Source organism: Athene cunicularia, assembly GCF_003259725.1.
Source record: "Athene cunicularia isolate RWA chromosome 1 unlocalized genomic scaffold, athCun1 chr1_part2, whole genome shotgun sequence".
In the NCBI taxonomy this organism is placed as follows: domain Eukaryota; kingdom Metazoa; phylum Chordata; class Aves; order Strigiformes; family Strigidae; genus Athene; species Athene cunicularia.
In genome coordinates, this window is record NW_020799092.1 from 30,913,998 (window position 1) to 30,938,940 (window position 24,943).

Genomic DNA, 24,943 nt, shown 5'->3' on the forward strand with positions numbered 1-24,943 from the left:
TACGGATTGGGATCATAATTTGGAGCAATGAGGGAAGACTGCACGGCACAGAGTTGATTGATTCCCTGTTTGGGAAGCTGGAGCTGTACAGCGGAAGATTAGGAACAGTGTTTTGGTGGGAAGCTTCACAGATGCCTTGATAGTGTCTTGACTCTCATGTTTTCTAAGGTTAGCTCTCATAACAGAGGTGGGTATAAAATCTCAAGTGATGTGACTTTTCATGTGAAATCAAATTCTTTAGGTCACTCAGGTGAGCTTAAATCATATCGAGCTCTAGACCCTAAGCTCAGTGACTGTTTAGTTACTGTCTAGTTACCTAGACATGTATATAAGGTTTTTATAATGTTCTAAGATAGTTTCTTAAAAATAAAAAACCTAAAGAAATTGTTTTTTGGAAAGCTGTCTTGACAATGGTCAGCTTTGTTAGCGAGACAGCCACAGCTTCTGCTGAGTTAATTTGGGGATTTTGAGGAGGACTTGGTTGCCAGTGTTAAAGAAGATAAATACACTTTTTATTACAAAACTTTGATGAGCTCAATTGGTTGCCGTGGGAAAGATCATAAAAGGGTCAGGTATTTATCTGAACTCGGCAGTCATGACAACATTGCAGACTCCTGATACAATTTTTCTCCATTTTTTTTCTGTATGCAGCTGCTGCAAGCACAATAAATAAACTTTTAAATGAATGCTCTATTTCTAGCTCCCCTTCCAATAACAATGGCTTTCAAGGACCTTAGAAAGCCTGTTTGTCTTAAACAGAACAAAATAGTAGATTGTCTGACATATCAGTCTAAGAAGTTGTGAGAATACTAGGTACCATCTCTGTCTGATTTAAATTCATTGTATCATACTATGTGAAAAGTCATACCTTGCAAAATAATAATAATTTAAACATTTTAAACCTTTTAAATTCATACCATTATAGTTAAACCACAATCATGAAACTTCACATTTTCTTTTGAAGTATATGTGCCTAGAAGTAACACATCATTATTATAGCCAAGGGGCTTTATAAAACATTCTCTTAATTTTTCAGTTTACTATACATATAATGACATTTTGGTATACTTTGTAGTTAAATTTGTTTTCTCATATATTCAGTTCCTTTCATGTTCAAAAATATTCCTACAAACATTAGCAGAGAAGTATAAAAGCACAGTATAAGCACTTTTAAGGGACTTCTGAAAAATTAAAGATTTATGGTGAAGTCTGATAAGCATCTTAAAAGATGCTGATAATATTTAAGTCTCATAGTGCTGTTTTCCTTAGCAGGATTTAGAAGGATTGGTATTATCACAACCAAGGAAATTCAGGCAAACTAATACTAAACTGACTTTCCAGTAAAACCTGGTAAAGTACTGAAAAGGCCAGGAGTAACTCCTGAGTCACAATATAGCAGTTTTTACTTCAGACTGCAGTGGTTTTTTTCTGCATTCTGATTGGCCTTAGACAGTCTTCCGTTAAGAGAAACAGGTTGCTTTAAATAACCTGTAATATTGTTCCTGTGGATTTTTAAATTAAAAAATATAAAGGTTGGTATTTTTAAAGGTATCTGAGCAAGCCAGGCAAATTGAGGCAAAAACTTTCCCTTAGTCTTTCTTGGCAGCCCCAGTATTTTACTTAAATTGTAGTGAATATTCCTACAACACTGCCAATTGTGCCATCTTTAAACTGCCTCTAGTTTAAGAACTACTATTAAAATATGGCATAGCATAGTCTAATTTGCTCTGGGGTTTGGAGCAAGTTTCACAGCCTATTCTATGCACTGCAATAATATTTCAAGATTTCTTTAATTATGTCAGGGTTTTCTTAATGCTATCTTGCCTATACAGTGCACTGCAGTTATTGTTGTGAATGCAGTGTGGTCATATCTCACGTCCCTTTAAGTAGTTTTGGTTTTATTATTTTCTGCTGACCTTTCATATCACCTGTTCCTTTTCTTTCCTTATCACGATTCAGCTGCAATGTTAAATACTAATGGGAGAAGTGATACAAAGAAAGGTATTAGATTTAAGTTACAATAAAGTGATTTTTATGGATTTTCTGTAGGCATGCAGGTATGCAGCCATTAAGTAAGACAGTGTTGAAGTATTTATGTCTGCAGAGTTTATTTCTAGTGTACACTTCTATTAATACTTAGAGCAGAGGGATTTTTTAAATAGAATTTCAATTCATACTCTTATATTCATCAAATTAGTTTTCATCTCTTACACTTTTTTCCACCATTTAGAGAATCTTTCAGACAAGAAGCAAATTTGCCATTAAACTAGGTAATGAAAACATTGTCTGTGTTTCATAACCAAGATCTATGTATCCTCTTTTGTATTGAGGAATTGTATAAAACCTTATTTTCCCTTAGTGAAATGGAAATTACTACTTCAGGTAGTTCAGATTTTTCAATGGATCCCACAATTTATATTTGGAACAGGCAATCTCTTAACAGAATGCTCTCAGTGAACAGCTGGTACACAGTAACATTTTATATCATTACAGCTGTCTTCAAAGTGATTTTATGACTCAGCCTTAGTCTGATACCAAGACTGGAAGCTTAAATTATGTTCAATTTTTCTCCCTTCATACTTCAAAAAAAATGTTTTCTTCAGAAATAAATTGCCTATATCTTAATCTCTTGATTTACATAATTTTTGACAGTGTGTAAAATTCTAATAAATAATTTCTCTCAAGAAAATGGATTCCTCTCCAGTGGCATATGTAAAACTCAAGTTTCTTTCTAAACATGTGAAGTCTTTATTCAAGTGCTGATTTGGTAGATTTTGAATGTTCTACACTGAAAAAAAATCAACTGAACTACATTTTTATTCCACCACAAAATGGCTTCATATTGGTGGATATAGTTGAATCATCATCATTATTATTATTATTATTATTATTATTATTATTATTATTCAGCTAGTCTGTGTCACATGTGCAAAGATATCTTCCAAGAAAGCACTCCTGTGTTCTCAAGTTCTTAAACAAAAGCTGTTATTACCTTGAAAACTACTCTTAAATTAGCATAGTGGAAATTTGACATGATGGTAGATTTATGAGACAAACATTTACAATGTGCTTACCGACAGACCTGCAGTATTCCCACTGAAATCGTGGGAAGGGAATTTTTTTGTAAGAAGAAAGCTTCAAGTTGGAGACAGGATTATTAGAAGCAACTTCTTGGAGGCCACTGTTTTATGCCATGTGTGTTGCTGGAGTGGGATATGAGAGAAGATGTACTACATCTAAAAAATGATTGCTGGTGTCTCTTAAGATCCCAGCTGTCAATTCAGTGCTCTTCATACTGTTGCGAGTGTGACAATAAAGGCTCTGCATTGTATCCTTGTGTTAGTATTGTTTCGTTGTGATGGTAGCTACACCTAGCACTCAGTTATGGCTGATGCTTTCAAATCAATCATAGCGTTTATACATGAACTCAAGAAATAAGTCTGCCTAGTTTACCAGCTTATTTTAAGAATGTGTGGGAGCTTAATTGTATTAACAGTCTTTGAAGTTGTAGAGGAAGCAGAACAATAACAATTTCAGGCATAACACTTCCAAACTTTTCTTGTGCTTTCTCACAAACATTGGACCAGCATCTTGTCATTGTTTCCATTTTCTGAAGAATTCAGCAGATACAGTGTGAAACTTCACAGTTTGTCAAATAACCTCTTTGTCAAAAAGCTGAAAGGCACTGTGAAAAGGCCAAAATTCATCCTTAGATTTTGTAATACTCCTTTAGAGTGATACAACCCAATAACAGCTTTAACTGATTAATCTATTTTCCTTTTTTCCCTCCATCTCCATTTCTTTGGTGTGACTTCCATGAATGCTTTTGGAGTATCATGAGGATGTAGGATGAAACTTTACATTTTTAGGTTGCAGTTCTCTCTGTAAAGTTAGCATAAGAATACATAGATAATGTAAGTGTACACATGATTATCTTTTGATTTACAATGTTTGTGATGCCAAAAATAAGTCTATGTAGTAATGGAGATGTGTGTTTGTGATTGTTGTTGTTATTGTTGTCCAGCATAGGCCATGTCCTCACAAGAAAAGTATGGATTCATGAAACAGGTAAAAAATGCCTTTGGTATTCTGTTGTTTTACTTCAAACCCCTTTATCTTCTTTTCAGACTGTTGCTTGGTTGAGCTTTGCTTCCTTTTCCCTTAGTTTTTCAGGTATTATTGGAATTCTTGAAGATTTTTCTTCAATGGCCCAAAGTGGCAACTTCTCCTTGTTTTAGTCTTGGTATCTGCTCCATGCTGGAAACTTGGTTTCCAGATTTTATTTCCTGAGCTTTTTACTATTTGTTTGGGTTTGGGATGTTGTTCCTTTGTTCTCATAACGTTCTGGAGACTTACAATGACTGAACAAGAAGAATTCATTTGGAACCGGGAATTTTGAGCTGAGGCCCATGAATACATTAATCTCCGTCAGGAGTCAAAACATAGGCCATATGTAAGATTGCACAGCAAACGAATAAGTGCATAAGGAATGAAAAGGTATCTCCAGTAACTGAAAAAAATCTGGCTTCATGACTGAAAGTTATCTTGGCTTAACAATCAGTTGTCTTTACAACCTGGTTTACAAGAACATGGCTGGGCGTCCCACATGACATAGCTGAAAGGATTGCTGAATGAACACAGGAAATGTTAAGAAAACACACTGTTGACACAGCTAAACATTTGAAAAAGATGAAGCTTTGATACAAGAAGACATCTGTCATGTAATTATGATGGAAAAGAAAAACTACCTGTCATGGAATAACTAAAAAGCATTTGGGTTATTCCATTATTTTTAACTAAGTCAATATGTAGTTTTTCAAAGGTACTTCAGCTACTGTAAACTTCCTATTGATTTTTTCATAAGTTTTCTCATGATTGTCATGATTGTGATACTGACAACATTATTATGACTTAGTCTAGAAATTGTCTATGACAAATCTATAGGTCCAATTAGAGCAACAAAATCAAATGTAGTACCAAAAATAATGTCATTATTATTTATGCAAGAAAAGTTGCATTTAAACATGATTGACCTCAGGAAAGGTATGCAGTAAAACTATTAATTCCATGCAATTCACTTCATCTATAGAGAGACGGCACACTGAGCAGTGTCCAGTCAGCAAGTATTTGAAAACCTCAGCTTGCACCTGGGCAGTAAATTAGATTTGCAGCAGCTGTGATAATATGGGAAAGGAACATGGGAGAAATGAGAGACATCACATTTCAATATCTTGATCAAATGAGCCTCCTGACAGGAGATACGAGATGTAGCAAGAAGACTGAAAGCACTTGCTGAACAGTGCAGTTCTGGTAATATGCAGCAGTTCCCTGGAAGTAAAATTGAGATTTACCCTTAGTTTCTGTATGTTGGGTTGGGGGTGGGGTGGGTGGTGGTAGCAGGGGAGGGGGCTACAGCAGTGGCCTTTTCTAATTCACTATTCTTGAATATTTTTTAGTTGTCAGGCATTTTAGCTCTTCTTTAAAGTGGTCTCTTTTTTTCTTTCTTTTTAAAATCTTCAAGCAGCTTTTTTGTATATGCCATTTAGAACACAGTGTGAAATAGAAATTAAGTGAGATCACAGGGGTTTGCCTTTTACAAATACTTCAATAAACATTAATTTGTGAAAGAATGATCCCATGATTAAAACTGAAAACTGATTCTCATATTTAGTGTCCTTGGAGTGGGGGCACTAGCTCATCTGCCTAAGAGCTGGGATCATCTTTTTTAACTCCTTTGGGTCTGCAATTGAATGTACATACTGTTTAGGGAGACAAACCTCTTTATTCTGTGCTTTTATATGCAGGACAGGTACAAATGGCACTTTCTGACCGTGAGTTTATGAATTTGAGTTACCAGCTGCTGTGTGTGTATTCTCTTTAAAGACATTATATCATGTGTGTCAGCTTCGGGAGAAGACAGAATAGCATTGCCTTAAACTCTAGTCCACTTCAACCAGCTGAAGGCCTTTGATGCCTACCTTTAAAATTCATAGAATCACAGAATGCTTTGTGTTGGAAGGTGGTCTAGTCCAATCCTCCTGCAATGAGCAGAGATATCTGCAACTATATCAGGTTTCTCAAAGCCCCATCCAGCCTGACCATGAATGTTTCCAGGGATGGGGCATCTATAACCTCTCTGGACAACCTGTCCCAGTGTTTCACCACCATCATCATTAAAAAAAAATTTCTTCCTTGTATCTAGTCTGAATCTAACCTTTTTCAGTTTGAAACCGTTATCCCTTGTCTAATCGCAACAGGCCCTACTAACGTCTGTCCACATTTTTCTTATAAGCCCCATTAAGTATTAATAAGCTGCGATAAGGTCTCTCTGGAGCCTTCGCCAGGCTAAACGATGCCAACTCCCTCTGCCTGTCCTCATAGGAGAGGTGTTCCATCACTCTGATCATCTTCATAGCCCTCCTGTGGACCCACTCCAACAGGTCAGTATTTTTCCACTATGGAGGATACCACAGCTGAATGCAGTACTCCTGGCTGGGTCTCATCAGAGTGGAGTAGAGGGGCAGAATCACCTCCCCACTCTACACCTCTTGGTGTATACTGATACTTTCACACCCACAATGAAAGTAAAATATTTTTTACTTGTTCTGAGTCAGCTTTTCCAACTGACTGATTGAGGAAAACGCATACCACAAAAAGTCTTAGAACACGAATTCTTAGAGGGTTAGCCATGTAGGGAAAAAATACTGCTCTGAAACTCTTCACCTGAGTATTGTGAAGAAAAGTTGTACAAGTGTGATGGTGTCTCTTTTTTAATAGTCTTTATCCATGAATTGACTTCAAAAACTTGTGAAAAGTATCAGACCTTGGAAATTATTGATTTATGCTGAATGCTTGTCTTGCATGGGGTAAAAACATTGCTGCTGTTGATTTTAGTATAACGTATGGTTTAACTGAAGTAGAATAAAGATGCCCATTTTAAGCAGCAGGCAGTTACTTTGATTCAGACTTCTGTACTCTGTAGTGATTGCTGCATGTCTTGGGCCACTATAAAGTGTTAAAAACAATTCAGATTGATTAGAGATCTTTTGAAGGCACTTGCAAATTACAGACTTTTAGTCTTTATATTGACAGACAGACTGCAAGGTTAGGTGAGCTTGAAATCAAGTTTCACTTAAAATTTACTTTTAAACTTCACTGATTAATTGTCACATCTGTGCAGTTCATTTTGGTTTGGAAACATGTAGCATATTTCCTCATATTTGTAGATGTGGGGTTTTTTAAGTTTGTCCAAGTTATAATAAAGAGCCACAGAGGAGGTTAGAAGAAAGGAAGTTCCTTTAAAAAAAAAAAAAAAAAAAGGCCTATATGCCTTTTTTCTCTCCACAGATTTGTTCTTTGTATACTTGTACTGTAGTTATTCCAATTACTTTAAATTTGTCTCATCTTTTACTCTCTGAGCAAAGATTTTAATAGCTTATTGCCTTGTTTTCCATCTAAAGACAAAGACCGGTTAACTGGGCTAGAAAAAGACCACTATGCATGTTCCAGTTGGTAGTTCACTCCTTGTTGATTTAAGAACTCCCGTCATTCTCCTCAAAAATACCTAATGCATGTCATTAGCTCTCACAGCCTTCATCAGCCTTCTTTCATTTAGGTTGGTGCAGATAGGCAGAATAATTAAATAACATAAGCTGAAGTGCCAATATTTCAAGGTAACCTATGCCAGGAGTGACCATCTTGACTTTTTTTTTGACTGTGCTTCTTTACATTAGGTGCTTACATAAAAATGCTTTCATCTTGAAAAAAAAACACTAAATACTTGTCATTTCATCTTTTTATCTTCATTATATTTTTGAAAACTAACAAAATCATAAAAACACTGCACATTAAAAATGTCCTTTTTTGAACAAATTGTAATTTGAAGATCTTATCAGAAGTTTCTGTGTTTAGAATCTGGTCTTCAGAATGTCTTCCTTTCCTCTTATTCTTGCTCTCTTCTCTTCTTCTCCCTGTCTTTTTTCTTTCCTATTATTAGCAAAGGAGAGCAATAAGGTGTTGCCCGCTTTTAATCAGAAAAATGATTAAAATGTTTTCACTGTCATTTTTTTTTTTATTTTAACAATAAAAAGCTTTAAAAAAATTAGAAGAAAAGAAGTCATCTGCCAGGTTTTGTTCTGGTCTCTGTTATGGTACTTTCAGATATGTTGAGCTGCTAGTGATGCTTATTTGCCTTTTTAAAGAAGAAAAATTGACTTGTGTAAATGTCTCAGGAGACTGTGATAATTTGATTTCCCATTTATTCCAAATGATGAAAATGCTAATTAAAACAATTGTATATTGTTTCTGCAATTATTTATTAATTATGATTGACTTGATGAACTACTTCTGCATACTCAGTTCTCCTGAGTGGTTTGGTAGGTTACACAATTTGCTGGAGCATAACTTTACAAAAGAAAACACTGGAAGAATCAGCATTATTTCAAAGCAAGTTGATCCTGAACCTCCACCAATCTGTGTAGCAACAATAATAGTAGGCTTGAGGCAGTGCAAGGTATTGTCTTTTTAGCAACATAATGTATACTAGTGTTAGTTTGTCTACAACTGTCAGTTTGGTTGAAAAATACAGTTTTACAATCCTTTTGAATCATGAAATACTGGAACAATTAAACTGTGCTACATGGCTTCTCAGCAGAAGTAAAAATAGCAAAACTAGTAACAACAGGGCATTGCCAGAACATGAAAGACAAGAATCAATTATTTGATGACTCTGAAGGTTTATTAAGAAAGAATTTGTATGCAGCAACTTTCCTTGAAAGTAATAGTGAGAGCCAAAGCACGTAACATGCTCGGTGCAATAGACCAAGAGGGTGTAGAAGATTTCTTGAAGGGGTCAAGAGTAGGAGGCCTGAAGTTTAATAGATACAACAGTTTGGGTAGCAATTTTTAGTTACATGACATGAAATATTAACATAGTAATGATATAGCAGGAAATATAGATTTATTAACAATTAACAGCACTTGATTATTAGGAAATAATTCAGGAAGTGCTATAAAAATAGAAACATATTTAGAGATTCTAAGATTGCAAGATTCACCCTAACTTATAGTATCTTAATTTATACATATGTACATTTACATACACAAAACATACAAACACACAGAGAGACAAAAGTATTTGGATCCAGTAGAATGATGTACCCACACACACCAGTGAGCAGAGAAAGAACAGGTGAAGAGAAGCTAGCTCAAAGTAAAATTTCCCTCCTCTCGAGTTTAGAGTAAATACTCACAATGCCTTGGTATTCCTTGACAGGTGATAATTGAGACTCGAAGGCGCTGACTTCGCCCAGGCCTTCCGTCAAGCTCTGGCAGTACACAGCACCTTAAGGGTTTTGGTACCTGAGAGGCGTCCCAGCTCAGGGGAGATGCTGGTCACAGGCCCGCTGTGATCCAGGAGAACTCAAAGGGTCTCTCTGGTGGTCGCAGTTTATAGGGTCCAAGATAATTGACTTTTGTCGGATACCTTTTGCTCACGCCCACCTCCAACAATTTTAGTGCCTTCTGGCAGTTGCACGAGGACTTGATGAATGTGCAACTCTGTTCTTGTTCCCATTTGACCACGTCCCAGGCACAGGTGTGCCAGGCCCTTAGGAGATGATGGGCTGTTATAACCATTTTGTAGCAATTGGGAAGGTGGGAGCTGGGGTTGTTAAAGGGGCACCTTAACATTCTGATTCACTGCCATTAGCAGTCATCTCCACAGACTGGTGTAAAGCTCGGGGTAGGTGGGTAGAATCACACCTAGCACCAAGCAGCCCAACAGGGAGGGGCAAGGGGGAGTGAGAATTGCACCACCACAAACAGCTGAAAATGGGAATCCTTGGTTAAGAGGTTGGTAAACCAAGATAGAATTCACAACTTTGTCTGCAGGAAGTGTAGGTTCATGTATCAGTTCACCTGGTATTCCTCCTTATTGATGCAGATTCTGCCCATCTACATATCTATAAAACAGGGTCACAGTGATCCATTCTCTCCTCACCTTTTCCTCAAGTGAAATGTAAGCACACTTGCTTAAATGGCAAAAATATATGTATGGTGGGAAGATCAGATCTGATTGACTTGAGTCCTTAGTTTACAGGTAAACATAATTATTGACATTTCTTCATCTGTCTTCCTCATACTGAGTGAAACATAAGCAAATTAGAGCAGAATAAAGCAATAATAACATTCTAAACCTGTCTTCTTTCAGATATTACTGGTTTAAGGACCTGATGAACTTGTTATAACCTATATTGAAGAATTTATTTCCTCTGACACTGTAGATAAGAACTAGTTAACTCTGAAGATATGTTGCTTTCTAAATCCAGAGGATCTGATCACACAGTAAGGAAATTTCATGTACTTATTAAAACGTGCTAACAACTGGATGGGGTTCTCTGTGGAAGAGTTTTTTACAACCTATTATTCCTGATATTCTGATCATAATGTTGTTACCCAAGCAGAATCTGGGCTATCAATTATGGGACTATAATGGGATAATTCCCACTATTATTGGTGTATTTTCTGATTACTTAGACATTCTGTTTTCCTAGTTACAGTTTCTAGGCTCTTAACTTTATTCATGTGTTCCTACCATTCTGGAGGATGTTTTAGGAAAGCTCTACTGTCTTAAATCCTTTCAGATTTGTAAATTAGTCCTTATTAGAACATGCTAATATTTATTGTCGTCATGCACATTATTTCACCTATCTAAGAAAATGTTATTCTCAGTAGGTGTAGCATTTGAAAAGCAGAGCTATTTGGTGCCTTAGGGGTGCATCCGCCTATGTTTCAGAGAAGGAAGTTAACCATCACGTTGCAGAGAAGTAACATCCTTTAGTGAATTCTGTGGAAGCGACTGAAGATGTTACCAGCACCTCCTTGTCATTACACTTTTTTCATATGTGGCCACTAACAGATCTGGCTTCAGCAGAAGGTTTTCTGTGAGAACTTTCTAATCTATCTCCAGCAAAATAAACCAGGTGAACTCAACTACTCTGCCCAAACTGACATCGCTGACTTGCCCTAAGCAGATCAGAGGCCATTCTTACAAACAGCATCAGCATTGGAGCTGTTGAATGATACCTTCTGGCTGAAGAGCGGTGGGGGGTGGTGGTAATGTTTTCTGTTGCCACAGCTATTCACTACATGAAAATCTGTCCTCTAACTTTCACATGATCCTAACAGAAGATAAATCATTCAGTATTTCTGTGTGTAACACATTGCATGACTTTTCAACTGGTTATGTAAGTGTGGGTTTAATTGGATTAAACTGTGTCTCTCTGCATCATACTCCGTAGTTCAGAAATACAGTTGGAAGACCTTCTGTTTCTAACCAAGAGAACAGACCTATACTTGGAAATATCAAGGAAATACCTCTGTGGAAGCTTCTGACCAGTAGCTAGTTGATGATTCATACAGTTTTTCATAATTTTTTAAAAAATTATTTTTATTTATTTTGTAAGGGAGCTTGGTAAGGTGTCATTTATAATGGAATGTAAAAGTTGGTGATTGTCTTCCAAGTTCATTCACTGCTCTTCCATGTCTGAACTGTTGTGGTCTAATGCTTGTTTTTCCCATAACTAAATCTGAACTAGTGCTTTTCTGCATCCTAGTAGCTTAAGAAAGCTACACATTGCCTCTCCTAGAAGTCATACTTCATTCATAGCAGGTTAATTCTTTGTTCCAAATGCACATGTTTCCAAAATGTCCTGAGCTGGGGTCAGCCACCCTTTCATGCTCTGTGCCACTCAGGCGATCTTGCTTCTAAACTTGATGTCTAGTTTGGTAGAACTATCCAACAATCATCACTTAAAACGCTGACAAGTTTTCAGTTCTTATCTAAAGTAAGTGTGTCTAAGTCATCTGAAGTGGGGTATATGGGCATATGCAATTATTTATTCTACAGTAACGGATTCTTTGAGATGTAATGTCTACATGATACTACCATCAGTACTCCTTGTCTGCTACCATTTGACTTCTAAGAAACAATTCAAGTGCCTAAACAGAGATGTCTAGACCAATTTGGACAATTCAGATACCCCTTCTGGCCTCTTACTACTTTTCTGGAAAGACCCAGGTTTCCAATAGGTTGTGTGTCACATCTGTCAGCCCTTGCAGACACTTTGGATACCTTACTGTGTCTTAAAATGGCTGTATATGTCAGTGTTCAGTCACCTGGATCTCTTCCCTTTGCAAAATCTGCTTTAAGCATCCTGTGTGTGACATTACTTTCTAAGTAACTGCAGTAATTTATGAAAAGTAAGCATCCTTCAGAGGTTGTCAATCTGCCTAGGAAATTAATATTCTTAACTAAATTCTTTTGCACATAATCATTTAGATTGATTTTTTTTAAGATCATTTATGTTTTGTAAAGTCTTTTCAAAAGAATTCCTATGGTTATCCTTGCACATTTGCAACCCCCAAATAAATAATTAGGGGAAAATGAATATAGAGAATCTATTTTTTATTCCTTCATTTCCCCTATACAGTATTTATAACAAAAAGATGTGACTTGCAAGATTTTTAGCAATTAGTTTCAGAACAATTACATGTAAGTAATTATATAAAAGTTCAGTAAAAGTTTCACATAGAGTTGTAAAACTTTGCAGTTCTGGATGTAATCTTACATAACTGTATGTATCTACATCTAGAACTGGACTGTAATTCTACAGCCGAGGTACTTTCTAGACATTTTCAATATTTATACACTTTCTGTCCTTACAGCTTTGTTTCTACTACCTAATGAGAAATTTTGCAAAATTAAATGAGGCCATTTGGGGTGGGGGGGCCTTTATTTTACATTATTTCTTATGAAAGCACCAATTCTATTCTTGCTGGCTTTGAAACATAATTATGAAATGAAACAGAGCATAGATGAGCTTGTGTGTGGAATTTGGTGAGGAGAGGCAAACTACTTTGTATCACATCGTAAGTATCTTAAAATACTACTCAGATCAGATAGATATTCTTTACTAAGGTTAGGAAAGACAGAAATGTGTGATCAGTGCAAATGCCAAAACATATATTTTGTATACTTTCTGCTTTTATGTCATGCTTGGGGAAACTAAATTGTTACTTAGGCAAATTCTTCCTTCCAAAAACAAATGTTGAAATTGTTAGGCAACATCTTTTAGAAACAGCATTCTAAAAATCATCTGTTATTTTTCCAGTCTCTTTTGCCTTGACAGTTAGTAAGTTTTGTTTCCAGTTGGTGGAGGACTTTGTCATTCCTGCTTTGCCTTTGATGTGTGAATTATAAGGAGTTGAACAATTAACGAAGTTTCATTAGAGTCTTCAACAAAAGGATATGGTTTCAAGATCTCACCTGTCACATTCATATTGCTTTGCACTGATTTTGGTTATTGTGTCATCAGATTTTCTTCTATTACTCTTCCCTGCTGTACTACATTGTCAAATTAACATGTACTTTGTGAGCACAGCCACAGCCCACTCAACTGCTAGCTTTCTCCTGCAAGAAGAGATTACCACAGAATTTCTCAATGCAATTATATGTGATCTGTGAAGTTACATTTTGCACCAATTTCCATTCATTTCTCAGAATTTCTTATGAAAGATTGCTTGGGTGTTACAAAAAAATACTGTGTTTTCGTTTTTTTTTTCTTTTTTCTGCATTGTAGAGTTGAAATATTCTAGTAGAATTGTAGCTTGAACACGAGTGTTGAATTAGTCCGGTGTTTCACCTGGGCGATGTTGAACATTATTTTTTCTGCCTAAAATTTTTAGTCCATAAATATGTTAACATGTTAGTTTTCTGAAGGATTCTTACTTTAACGAGTAGGTATAAGGTAGATTCTTGTGCTTTAAAATGTGATGGTTCATGAGAGGCTGTCTGTCATTAAAACATCTAGGAACCATGCCTTATATAGTCATAGAAAGAAATTCTCATGGAAACGGCATTATGGAGGTGGCAGCTGCAGCTCTGTATTTTTGTCTAGGTTGAATTTTGCAGTTAAAGATTAACCCTTCATATGATCTATGTAAAAATTACATTTATATCACCCTCAAATACAGAATACACTCTAGGAGTATCAAAACAAATTTCTGAATATGTACAGAAGAGTCAATACATCTCTATAAGAGTTAAAATTAACTCTGTTTACACCAGATTACACTGCTATTGCTGGAATTTTGGGTAAGAACTATATTTGGATATTATAATATGGTTAGAATTAGCAGTCATTACCAACTAATATCCTTCCTCACTGAAAGCTTTTTTCTTCATTACAGGCTGGCAAGCAATGTTCAAAAAACTCCATATGGCACTATCTTTCTCCCAGAATCTTCCTCGTATTTTACAGTTCCTGATGGGTCATTGTGAAACAGATGAGTGGTCAATGAAACTAGAAGGTAGTGGTAGTGAGGCAGTAAAATCCTTAAGTACACAGTCAAGTGTAGACTGAGATGTTAAAGGATTGAACTGGCAGTTTTGAAGCTAGTGAGAGCAAACAATCTACAGAGACTTTTACTGTGATTTCTAAGGGACTGTACAGCTTTGAGAAGTTGCTAATGTTAGAACCTGGGCACAGAGCCTGGAGACTGCCGACACCAACCTTGCAAGCCACCTTCTGGAGGAAGCAGAAGGAGAAACAGCAATCTGGCTGGACACTGTTGCTCCTTTGCTGTGTTGTTACTGGTGACAGTAGAAGCCCACATTCTTCATTAGTTGCTTAGTAATAGTGTTGTTATATCTCCCACACAGGTCCATCGTACCTTGGTATAACATTTACTAGAGTGAGAAAACATTGCGCTGCCTCACCAAAAATATCTGCAGCCAACATACTGCCATCAGAGAGCTGGAGCTTGGTCAGAACACCATGTTGTTTGACGTGTGAAATAATGCATTGCTGAATACTGATAGTTTAGTTTTTAAATACTATGCATTTTCTGTCTCACACCTTTTCTTTCTGATCAACCCATTTTATGATATCACTTTGGCAATACAACAAATCTCATTACTACTGAAAGTATTCTAGTGTGTCCAAAGCAATCTTTATCATGCAAATAAGATGACTTCTTTGCTCACCATCCTTCTGTGAGAAAGTACTCTCCAAATATTACTCAGCTGTGACTGTTAGTTTTATCCATCAGCTGAGTGTGTGGAAAAGGGAGTTGAGAATACATTTTTGAGCAGATATTACACATGTAGTGTGTGAGGTTTTCAGCATCTGGATCAAATGAAAACACAACTTGAACAGATTAATAGTGCAGGTGTCACAATACAGTTGTTACCATAGCTATAGAACAAATTTCTAGTGGATTTTTATTTTACATTAGAAACTTGTGCCATGGCAACAGCGATGTCTGCTGAAAATGTAACTCTGTCGTTATAATTTATGTATTACAGCTCTTTTCATTACTATTATTAACAACTATTATTCTCCTGAATGTACTTTAGTTTTGAACATGGAATCTCTTGAGATACAAATGTGAATAAGCTGATTTCCAACTTTACATGAATGCTAAATTCACAATATTTAGTATGCTCCTGGTTTTCTGAATGTGCTCTGCAGTCTTAGAGTCAGATTCAGAAAATAGATATGTGAGTTTGATGAAGCATCTGTAAATTATAATGCTCAAATACTGAAAGTGAGAAATGGTATTCCACAGAGTTCTATATATGAACCACAAGCGACTGTGCTGGGGTGCACCAGTGTGTAAATAAATAGTTGATTGAATTGCAATCTGCCGCCTAAATGCCAGTTTGGTTGTATACAAACTGGTGATAACAGCAATATGTATCTGTGGCTTTGAGATTAGGGCAGAACTGAATTTATTAGTAGTTCCAAATGTAAATATTTTCCATGCAACAGAAATAGCAGTATCACAGTGACTTTCAGAAGTAATCCACTCAGATGGGTAAACTACACGTGCACTTATATTGTAATAACATTAAAGTTCTGTAGAAAAAACATCTGTTTATGTTTTGGTATTTAGGATAGTATTTTCAAGTAAAAAGATAAGGTGGTAAGAAAAGCAGTATCTGGTGAGGAAGCAAGATTGTGTTCTTCTGGCTTTTTTTCTTTTTTTTTTGCAAAAAGAAAAACAAATAATCGGTCATAAGCAGAAAAGTTCTCTCCATTTGGATTCAATCCAAGAGCTTGAATGTCTCTATCTATTCTCTCTCTCTGGTGTCCTCACACTTTTTCTTAAAGTCCATTCTCAGAAGACTTACTCAAAAGCCAATGAGAAAGCAAAACTGGTATTATTAACTTACTGTTCATGTTGTATAGACCTATGCAATATAATTGCATATCATATCATTTCTTAGTGCCAGTTGATTGAAACAAATAAAAATAAAGCATCTAATGAAAGGGTTCAAAAGCCTATGATAAAATTAGAGGATAGAACACAATAGGAATGCAGAGTCTGAATTTCTCAGCATTATCAGTAGATTTAAAATTAATTCTAACCACACAGGACATTGATCATCACTATAGACAACTTAATAAAAGGATTTTTTCAATGCACAGCAGCATTCAACAGAACAAGAGTAATTTTGATATGTTTTAAACCAGACAGAAAATAATACATAAAATACCACATTTTGTGCATTACTATTAAGCCTCAGAAGAAATACTGATTTCAGTATCAGTTGTTTTAAAATTTATGGCAGAAATATGCAACAATAAGAAGATACCAATCTCAGATATCGGCGGTTATTAAGAGCTAAGGAAGGATTTTCTTTTTAAGTAATGTTGCCTGTGTTCACAAGGATACAGAAGCATTATGTTATCTAGTTTGAGTTTTTATACTTTAAGTTCTTGAGACTGAGGTCTTGGACATTCACATGAGCAATGAAGACACGTACTTGCAGTTTCAGATATGGTGCAGTTTGAAGAGGCTATTTAGTACCTCATGCTTCAGGTCTTAAGTCAACATATGATGTCTTGGAATAAGAAAGAAGCATACTCTGGCAAATTATGACTGTTGCATGGATTATTTTTTTTCCTTCTATGATTTCATTAGAGCAGTACAGTGAGTGGTAGGATACTATACCCTGTACTCTCATTATTCTCTGAACATAAAAGTAATAAGCATTAGCTGCATTAGGAAACTAAAATAATAATACAAATCTGTATTAAAAGAGCATTAGCTTTAACAGGTACCAATTCAAAAGTCAAAAGATTAAGAATTATAACTGGATCATTAAAGAGTTGATTGAAAGGGATATCTGGAGGTCATCTAGTCCATCCTCCTGTTTGGGGCAGAACTATCATCATCAGATCAGACATGAGGGGAGGTTTGGACTGGACATTAGGAAAAAAATTTTTCACAGAGTGGTCAGACAGTGGAGTAGTCTGCCCAGAGAGGTGGTGGAGTCACCATCCCTGGATGTGTTTAAGGGTCGTTTGGATGTGATGTTGGGGGTTATGGAATATGGTGTAGGGGAGAGCTTTATAGAGTAGGGCTGATGGTTGGACTCGATGATGCCAAGGGTCTTTTCCAACCTGAATGATTCTGTGACTTTTCTCATCCAGGTCTTGAAAACCTCCAAGGATGGAGATGCCACCTGTCTAGTTAACCTGTTCAAAGCCTGCAGCGTGGCCTGCAGTGCTGCTTGCCTCTTAACCTTTATCATGACCACATAAATTTTTATTCCTGACAGTCCATCCTTTTCATTGCTCAATATAGATGTGATTTGCATTGCTCAAAATCAGGAGGTAAAGAAGGCATAGCTGAGATCTTTGCTTCTTTATTATGTTAACAAAGCTCTTAGTGAAAGCCAAAGGTACCAAGGAAGAACTGGCAGCTGAGGTAGCTGAACACTGCACAGACATTGCTCTACCTCTGCCACAGCTTTTGTTATGTTGATTTGAGACAGACCTAACTTTATCCAAGTACTAATTAAGAGCATTCCTTGGTTTTTTGAATGCTGAATTTGAGCCATTAGGGGTCTGACTTCTAGAAGTACACAAGTCAATGGCAACTGTGCTTTGAAAATATTCTGTTATACAATTGTTAAAGAAAACAAAGAATTTCAAATTGGATGCCCAAAATTTGTGGATGTCTTCAGTATTACCTCCTCGTGCTTTATCTCCCATTTGTCAAATTAGGATGTTATCATGTTACAGCCTCACCTTGTAAAGATACATGAATTAATATTTGTGAACCCCTTCATTAATGGGTGTTATGGATTAATCATAATTTAAAATGAAATCACCACCTTCAAATTTGTTTTAGTGGTCAGTAAAATTTATTAGCAAGCGAAAGTGAGCAAAACAGCGCTGGGTGTACCGGGGAGTCTCCGCTCCACCAAGGCACACACACCTTACATCCCGAAACGGAGTCCTTTTAAAGTGCAGCCTTCATGAATATTCATGAGGGTGGGGGCGCTCCCTGAGGGGTTTGCAGGTCGTCAACAACTTTTCGCGGGCTTTTCTTCCGCGGGGTTTTTGTTGCCAGGGAAGGTTCGCCGGCTTCCCACCGTGGGGAGGAGGGGACGGCTCAGCACAGGTGTGCAGGTAGCCATGGGCCAGACATGTCTAGACAGAACCATTTGGCCTGAAGACGGTGGCCGTTCTAACTCGATTTTAATGGGCATCATAAAAAATCTGAGTAATTTGATATTCAAAGTGGAATTTGAATGCTGTGCAGCAAATAGGTAATAGGACTGCTCTTTTTGAACAAGAAGAATATAACTGTTGAAGAGCTGCTCTTTCATGGGGCAAACTTCATTCTGAACACTAAATCAAACAGGTGGGTATTTTTTGAAAACTAGTAGGTGATTATATAAAAAATGAAATACCGTGATGCTAGCACATAAGACGACTAAAGTTTTACAGGCAATGTTAATTTTCATCTTTCCTGGCTTCCTTACAGTTTTTTGTGGGGGTATTTTAAAGATGAAATTTATACCTACTAGAAATATATACTTACATATGCACAATACAATAACTGTACTGAAAGATCAAGCTGAAAAGGTTCATACAATGTACTTAGAGTCTTCGGAGACATTACAAACTGCTGCCACTTGAACTAACAAAATAATCAAAAGTAATGTCACTGCACCACTCTTAGAAAGTTAGACACAACACACATACACTTCCTAGTGGTCATTACATATATTTACTGACCGCAGAGTCATGGGTGTTCAGAAGCAACATCTTTTGTTTACAGAAGTAAGCTGAACAAAATCAGGGCATGAGACAACATTGGTGCTTGGCAGTCTGTACTCTTAAACTGTTGTGTGGGTTTTGGCAAGGTTTAGTCAATAATGAATAGTGCTGACCCAAACATAACACAAGTTTTAGCTGAGGCCAGAGACCATTCCCAGAAATTGTTTGGATTGGCCAGCTCTGTCTTGAGGAGGAGAGATTAGCTGAAAGAAGATGAGCCTAAAAACTCTTTGGGATCCTAATAGTCGATGGTCAGTTTCATTTAGTAGTGTAGATGTAGAAAAAATATTAGAAAATATAACATAGATATTAGTGAAATCCTTGCAATCCAAGTGTCTTTAAGCATTTATTCTACATGATTTATTCTTCTTACTTTGTCCTGACAAAAATATTTTTCTCTTAAACAAGTTCAATAGACAGACACATCTCTGGAACAGCAGAATAGGGTTCAGTTCATGATTAAGGGATCTAAATGTAGGTCTCTGAATGCAAACTGGATGCTGTCTCCCATTATAATCACTGGCAGTCTAGTCAATACAGTCAGAGTACAGCCACAACACACAGTAAGTGGCAACAATCTCTAGGATGTGCTGACTTCATCAATCTGATGTCTCACTGTGGTGGAGCTTACATACCTTTTACCCATGCAGATATGTAAAATGAAACATCCTAATCTGGAGTGGAATCTCAGCTACTGAGTTTTTCACATAAGGGAAAAACACTAAAGTCAATCATTATTTATATCATTTATTTTTTATTTTAAGCTCACCTTCAGAATTGCAGATTGTTTTGCCAGTTACCAGGCCTAGCATAAAGAACACAGCCAGCATAAAGATGAACCAATAACCAAATTGTATTTAATACAAAAGGGTCAGTACATGGGTGAGCACTGGGGGTACAAACAAGTCAGTCAGATCATACATAATTGACATCAATCCCACTGACCCCAACAACACCACCACACAACCAACAATGGGTGGAATAAATGGTGAAATGCAGTCTCCCATAGAAGGGATGGGAGACAACTGAGTCAACAAACCAAACACATAAGACCAAGGAAGCCACATACTGAATCTCTACACAGCCCACACTTACAAAAGCCAGACCTGACTGGAGCCCAGTTCCAGGGAGGCAGGAGGTCCTTCCCCAACAGGGAACTCTGCAAAGCACACCCACCTCACAGACAGACACTGCCCCTGCCTGCAAGTGGTCCCAGCTTTTATCCCCAAGTGGGACACCTGACCTTTGTTTACTTAATTTGGGACACCTGGGGCTCATTTACCCAATGGCTCTCCCTGCAAGGGCCACACCCTGGAGGGAAGCCTAAAGGGAAACTCACCCCCCCTTTGTGAAGGGCTGTGGGAATCACCCATATGTCAACCTTAATTTGGGGCTTCAATCTCAGCATTTTACAGATGTACAGTTAATTCAGCAGCTTTTGGAAATCAAAGGAAATTAGAATGTCCCTTGTCCTCCCCCCAAACCAACTTAACCTTTCACCATAACATGCCACATCTTTTTAGATGCAAAATGTCTTCTGTGTATATTCTAGACAGTTGTTTCCCAAACATGAAAAGTAAATTTTCTGAGGTTGCACTTGCAATCTTGATTAGAATTTTATCATGATACTTAAAAAAATGAGAAAAACATGTAATTTTACATTTTTGAGCTGCTGATTCCTAAAAGAGCTGATGGTACTTTGAAGTACACACCAAAATCTTCTATTATTCCTATAATCAAATGTCTCCTTTTAGAAGTGATATTTCAGGTTCTGTGGGGTTCTTTTACAAGAAGATATTTTAGCAATTAAGAGGAAACTACTCCATTTCTTTGCAAATTATGATGATGCTATGTTTGATTCCTTCTGGTAGCTCGTTAGAGTCTACATATGATCATACATATTCAAGCAAAAATGAGATTAATGTAGGTATATTTAATGAAGTAGTTATAGAGATGCAACTGTTCGTAGGGGCACAGTTATTCTGAATAGAATATGCTAACTTAATGCCATGTGGATAGAGTGATGTGACCCACATCAACACTTTAAATGAGGCAGCACAGGTATAAAAAGGTGTCTCTTTTTTTTTTTTTTTTTTTTTTTTTTTTATTTTCTAGTCCTTACAGCAACAGGCATAAAAAGAGCTATAAATTTTTAATAATACACTCTGAACTGTGGCAAAAAGCTAATTTTTCTTAGTTCTCTTTTTTGTGTGTGTGCTAAATTGAATATAAAACTTGTTTCAAAAAGACTTGATTTCCTTTTTTTTTAATGGTCATTATTACTCTGAATCTATTCTCAGAAGTTTTCAGAAATAAAAGTAACACTCAGATCTATTCTTTAGAGACTGTCAGTAAAAAGGCATCATAGTGTTATATTATCATGACTATTATTATAATGACTATAAAAAGAAAAATTAATAGCAATACTCCTGACGATACTGGTTCTTCATGTGTTTTACTACCTACAAATGAACTAGCTAATTCATCATAGAAAACTGTGTAATTTGTACACATTTCAACTCAATAGCAAATTAAAAGAGACACCATCAAGTTGATGGAATAGCAGTGACCTGTTTTGTTTTATAAATTCGTTTTTTCCTGGAATTTATGTGTAGTGCTGAGTGGTTTTGGCTGGTTTTCAACCAGGATAAAATAGTCGAGTTTAAGGAGACAACTGTTTTTTTAAAGGGCTAATAAATCTATTCATGTCACAAGTATTTTTTGTTTCTGTACATAAGAAATAACCAAGCTGCATATGTAAGTAATTTTTCTGAGAGTAAGGTCTTTGTTATTTGCAGTATTTTATCACCATGTTTTTTTACAAGGTACTCTCTCATTTCAGAGCGTCTTTGCCAGGGAGAAACATCCACTGAAAGTGAGCTTCCTGAAGGACACGCCGCTGAACAGTTTGCCGGTTTACTTCATGGATCATCACCTGCCTGTGATCCACCTGATAATCCACTCCAGCTTTACAGCAAAGCAAGCCAGTGCAGTGGTCCACTAGAGAAAAGCATTTTGAGCAAGAGCACAGCGCAGCAGATACAGCTACAGAAAGCAAGCAACACTGATCCTCCTGTTAAGAAAAAAAAGCCACCAGTTGTAAACAGAACCATATTTCATACTAAAACCAAACCAGTAGAAAATCATACATTGGTTGGCACGTCAACAAGGATAAGTGAACAATGGGTTATTACCACTGGGGGATTTGTGGAGCGAGCATGCACACTTGGCAGAATACGATCTTTACCAAAGACTTTGCTTGAAATGCATTTGTGCAAAAATGTTTCGAAATCTGATTCTAATCTTATCACCCATCCACCAAATGACAAAAAAGCAAGAAGCAACTGGAGTGAACCCACACCAAACCAGCAGTGCTCCAAAGGGAATTCAGAGAGAACACCTTCCTTCACATCAGAGTGGGAAGAAGTAAGTTTTGTTCATTTTTAAGTACAAGCAAATATATGGTAAAAATGCTTTTATTGTTTTCAATTTCAGAGGTGAAATAAAAAGTGAATCTTCCACACTGCAAATCCTCAGAGAGTATTTCATAGTGTAATGCATGGTAGTTAATGCATGGTAGCTTGACAGCTGGCACAAAATGCAATGCATTTCTGTTCAAAATACTGCATGCTTAGTGAAGTCTATTGTTTCCATAGTGAATAAAGTTAACCAGAAGTAATTCTACAATTTTTTGTGACATTGAAATTATTTTCTACTAAAGCCCTCGCCACTTACTCTAATAAAATTGGTAAAATTCTTTGTAGCTATGTCTAATATTTATATATTTACTAATTATTTCCCACCAAGGCAATGTCTGCCAGCAAGACACAAGAGAAAATGTCAGAAATAGGGGACTAAAATTTTTAGGTTGATATGCGTTCTGCAAACCCTTGCTATATAACATATCCTCTGACTGGTATGTAGCCTGTGTACAGACTGCTTGACATATACCTGACTCTTGTGTGAAGTGGGAATACACTTAGCTACAATGAATTTGGGACTTTTAAAAGAAATGTCCACACTGAGTTTGTAGTACACATGCTTGCTCATACACGAGACTTTATTTTAGATTTAGAACTGGATTTAAAATAATTTTTAGACCCCTTTTAAATTTTTTTCTCCTTTTCTAAATCTCAAGAATGTAAATAACTCTTCATAGATGCAAAAGTTCCCATCTTACTGAGGTAAATTAAGAGTAGGAAGTGTTTAGATCTTTACTGCTATTACAGAGAAGCAAACATTTCTCTTTAAAATGACTGCTATGGGGAAATGTATATACCTCCAGAGTGCTATTTTATTTCAGAAGGAACTCAGAGCTTGTTTGTGTGATTGGTTATTTTTTCTAGAAAGAGGTTTCCAGCTCATCTAAATGTCTGGTTTGATAAAGCATCTGAAGGGAATTTTTGATGTAAAGGAGATACTTTCTTAGTGGAAAGGTATTCAGGATCATGTTTTGATCTTAATAACTTGGAAATATTGTTATGAAATCCTGATTTTAGTCAGGTCCATGTTTGCCTTTTTAGGGGGACATCAAGGTTTGATTCTTCTTAAGAGTAAGAAAAATGTAGTTTATTAAAAAAAAGTTATTCTAAATTTGCAGATTCTAACATAATTTCCTGACTTTCTCCTGTCACCATAGTTTTTTAAAAAGGAGTCGGTTTTCTTAATAGTCCTAGTAATAAGCTCAGTAAAACCTGGTTCTCTGTGTCTGCCTTCTTAGATACCACCAGCCTTTTGATTCGTTTTTGGTTTGTTCTGTTCTTATGGAAAATAATAGGTATAATACTTTTGACATAGTAAATTCAATGTAATTTAGAAATGTGCAAATGAGTTTTGGGATCAATGTAGTGCTGTTTCACAAACAATAGCATTCTGTGGTATGTGGGGACATAGCTATGTTTCATACCTATTCAGTGGCCTGGGGCAGATGAAGAAATGGGAGCTAGGAAATTCTCTGGAAATCTTAATTGAACAATTGCTTTAGTACTTGATAACACATGAAACAGTGTTCTTCTGTATTAATATTACTGCTTAAATAGACCTAGAGTGGTTATACATAGATGACCAGAGACATCAGTACGAAAGGAACTGTAATGTAGAAAAAGAAACTCTAGTCTCATGCTTTTGCTAGTGTACAACTGTTGAAAAATAAATATCAAAGTGTAGTAATTAATTGTCTATCTTTGACTTTTGCATTTTGCAATTTTGGGTTTTTTTCCTAACAAGAGTAATAATGCCTTAAATTTATGCATGAAAAACTAAAATAAAATAACAAAGATGGAGCCCATCAATTGTTTTCACTGTTCTCTCTTTTGTAGATTGATAAAATCATGAGTTCAATAGATGCTGGTATTAATACTGGACTGGGGGAGATGAATGATCACACTACAAGTAAGGAAAAATAATTATTGTTTAATCTTGATTTATATGTCTATAGGTAGACTGTGGATAAGATATTGCTAAGTAGCCCACTGTATTGAAATCATTTGTAGATACTCGAATAACCATGAACAGAATCAATGTTGTTTACTGTTAGAGATGCATTAGGCCCAGTATCCTGGAGCTGTTACTTTAAATTGCATATTGAAGTCATTACTGTTGTTTTGAAATCTTATCAGAAAAAATATTCCATTAGTGTCTTCATACTGAAGCCTTTCTACTGGGGGAATATTTTCCAATGTTTTTCAGCTGAATTTTTGTTTGGAATGATGGGACCCTGGGTATATACAATAGTTGCTGATACTTTTTAAAGCATTGCATTATCTAATGCTACTTCGAGGAAATATTTGGCACAGGGATGAAAA

General features: G+C 36.3%; 1 protein-coding gene across 6 annotated transcripts in view; it reads left to right on the forward strand.

Moving 5' to 3' along the window:
- The window catches only part of ANKS1B (ankyrin repeat and sterile alpha motif domain containing 1B), a 455,171-nt gene that overhangs the window by 198,266 nt on the left and 231,962 nt on the right, over positions 1 to 24,943 (forward strand). For all 6 annotated transcript variants that reach the window (XM_026865589.1, XM_026865597.1, XM_026865606.1 and 3 more), the window contains exons 13-14: positions 21,982 to 22,565; positions 24,458 to 24,530. In XM_026865589.1, the coding sequence (XP_026721390.1) occupies positions 21,982 to 22,565; positions 24,458 to 24,530 (657 nt within the window). The remainder of the gene's footprint in view (positions 1 to 21,981; positions 22,566 to 24,457; positions 24,531 to 24,943) is intronic.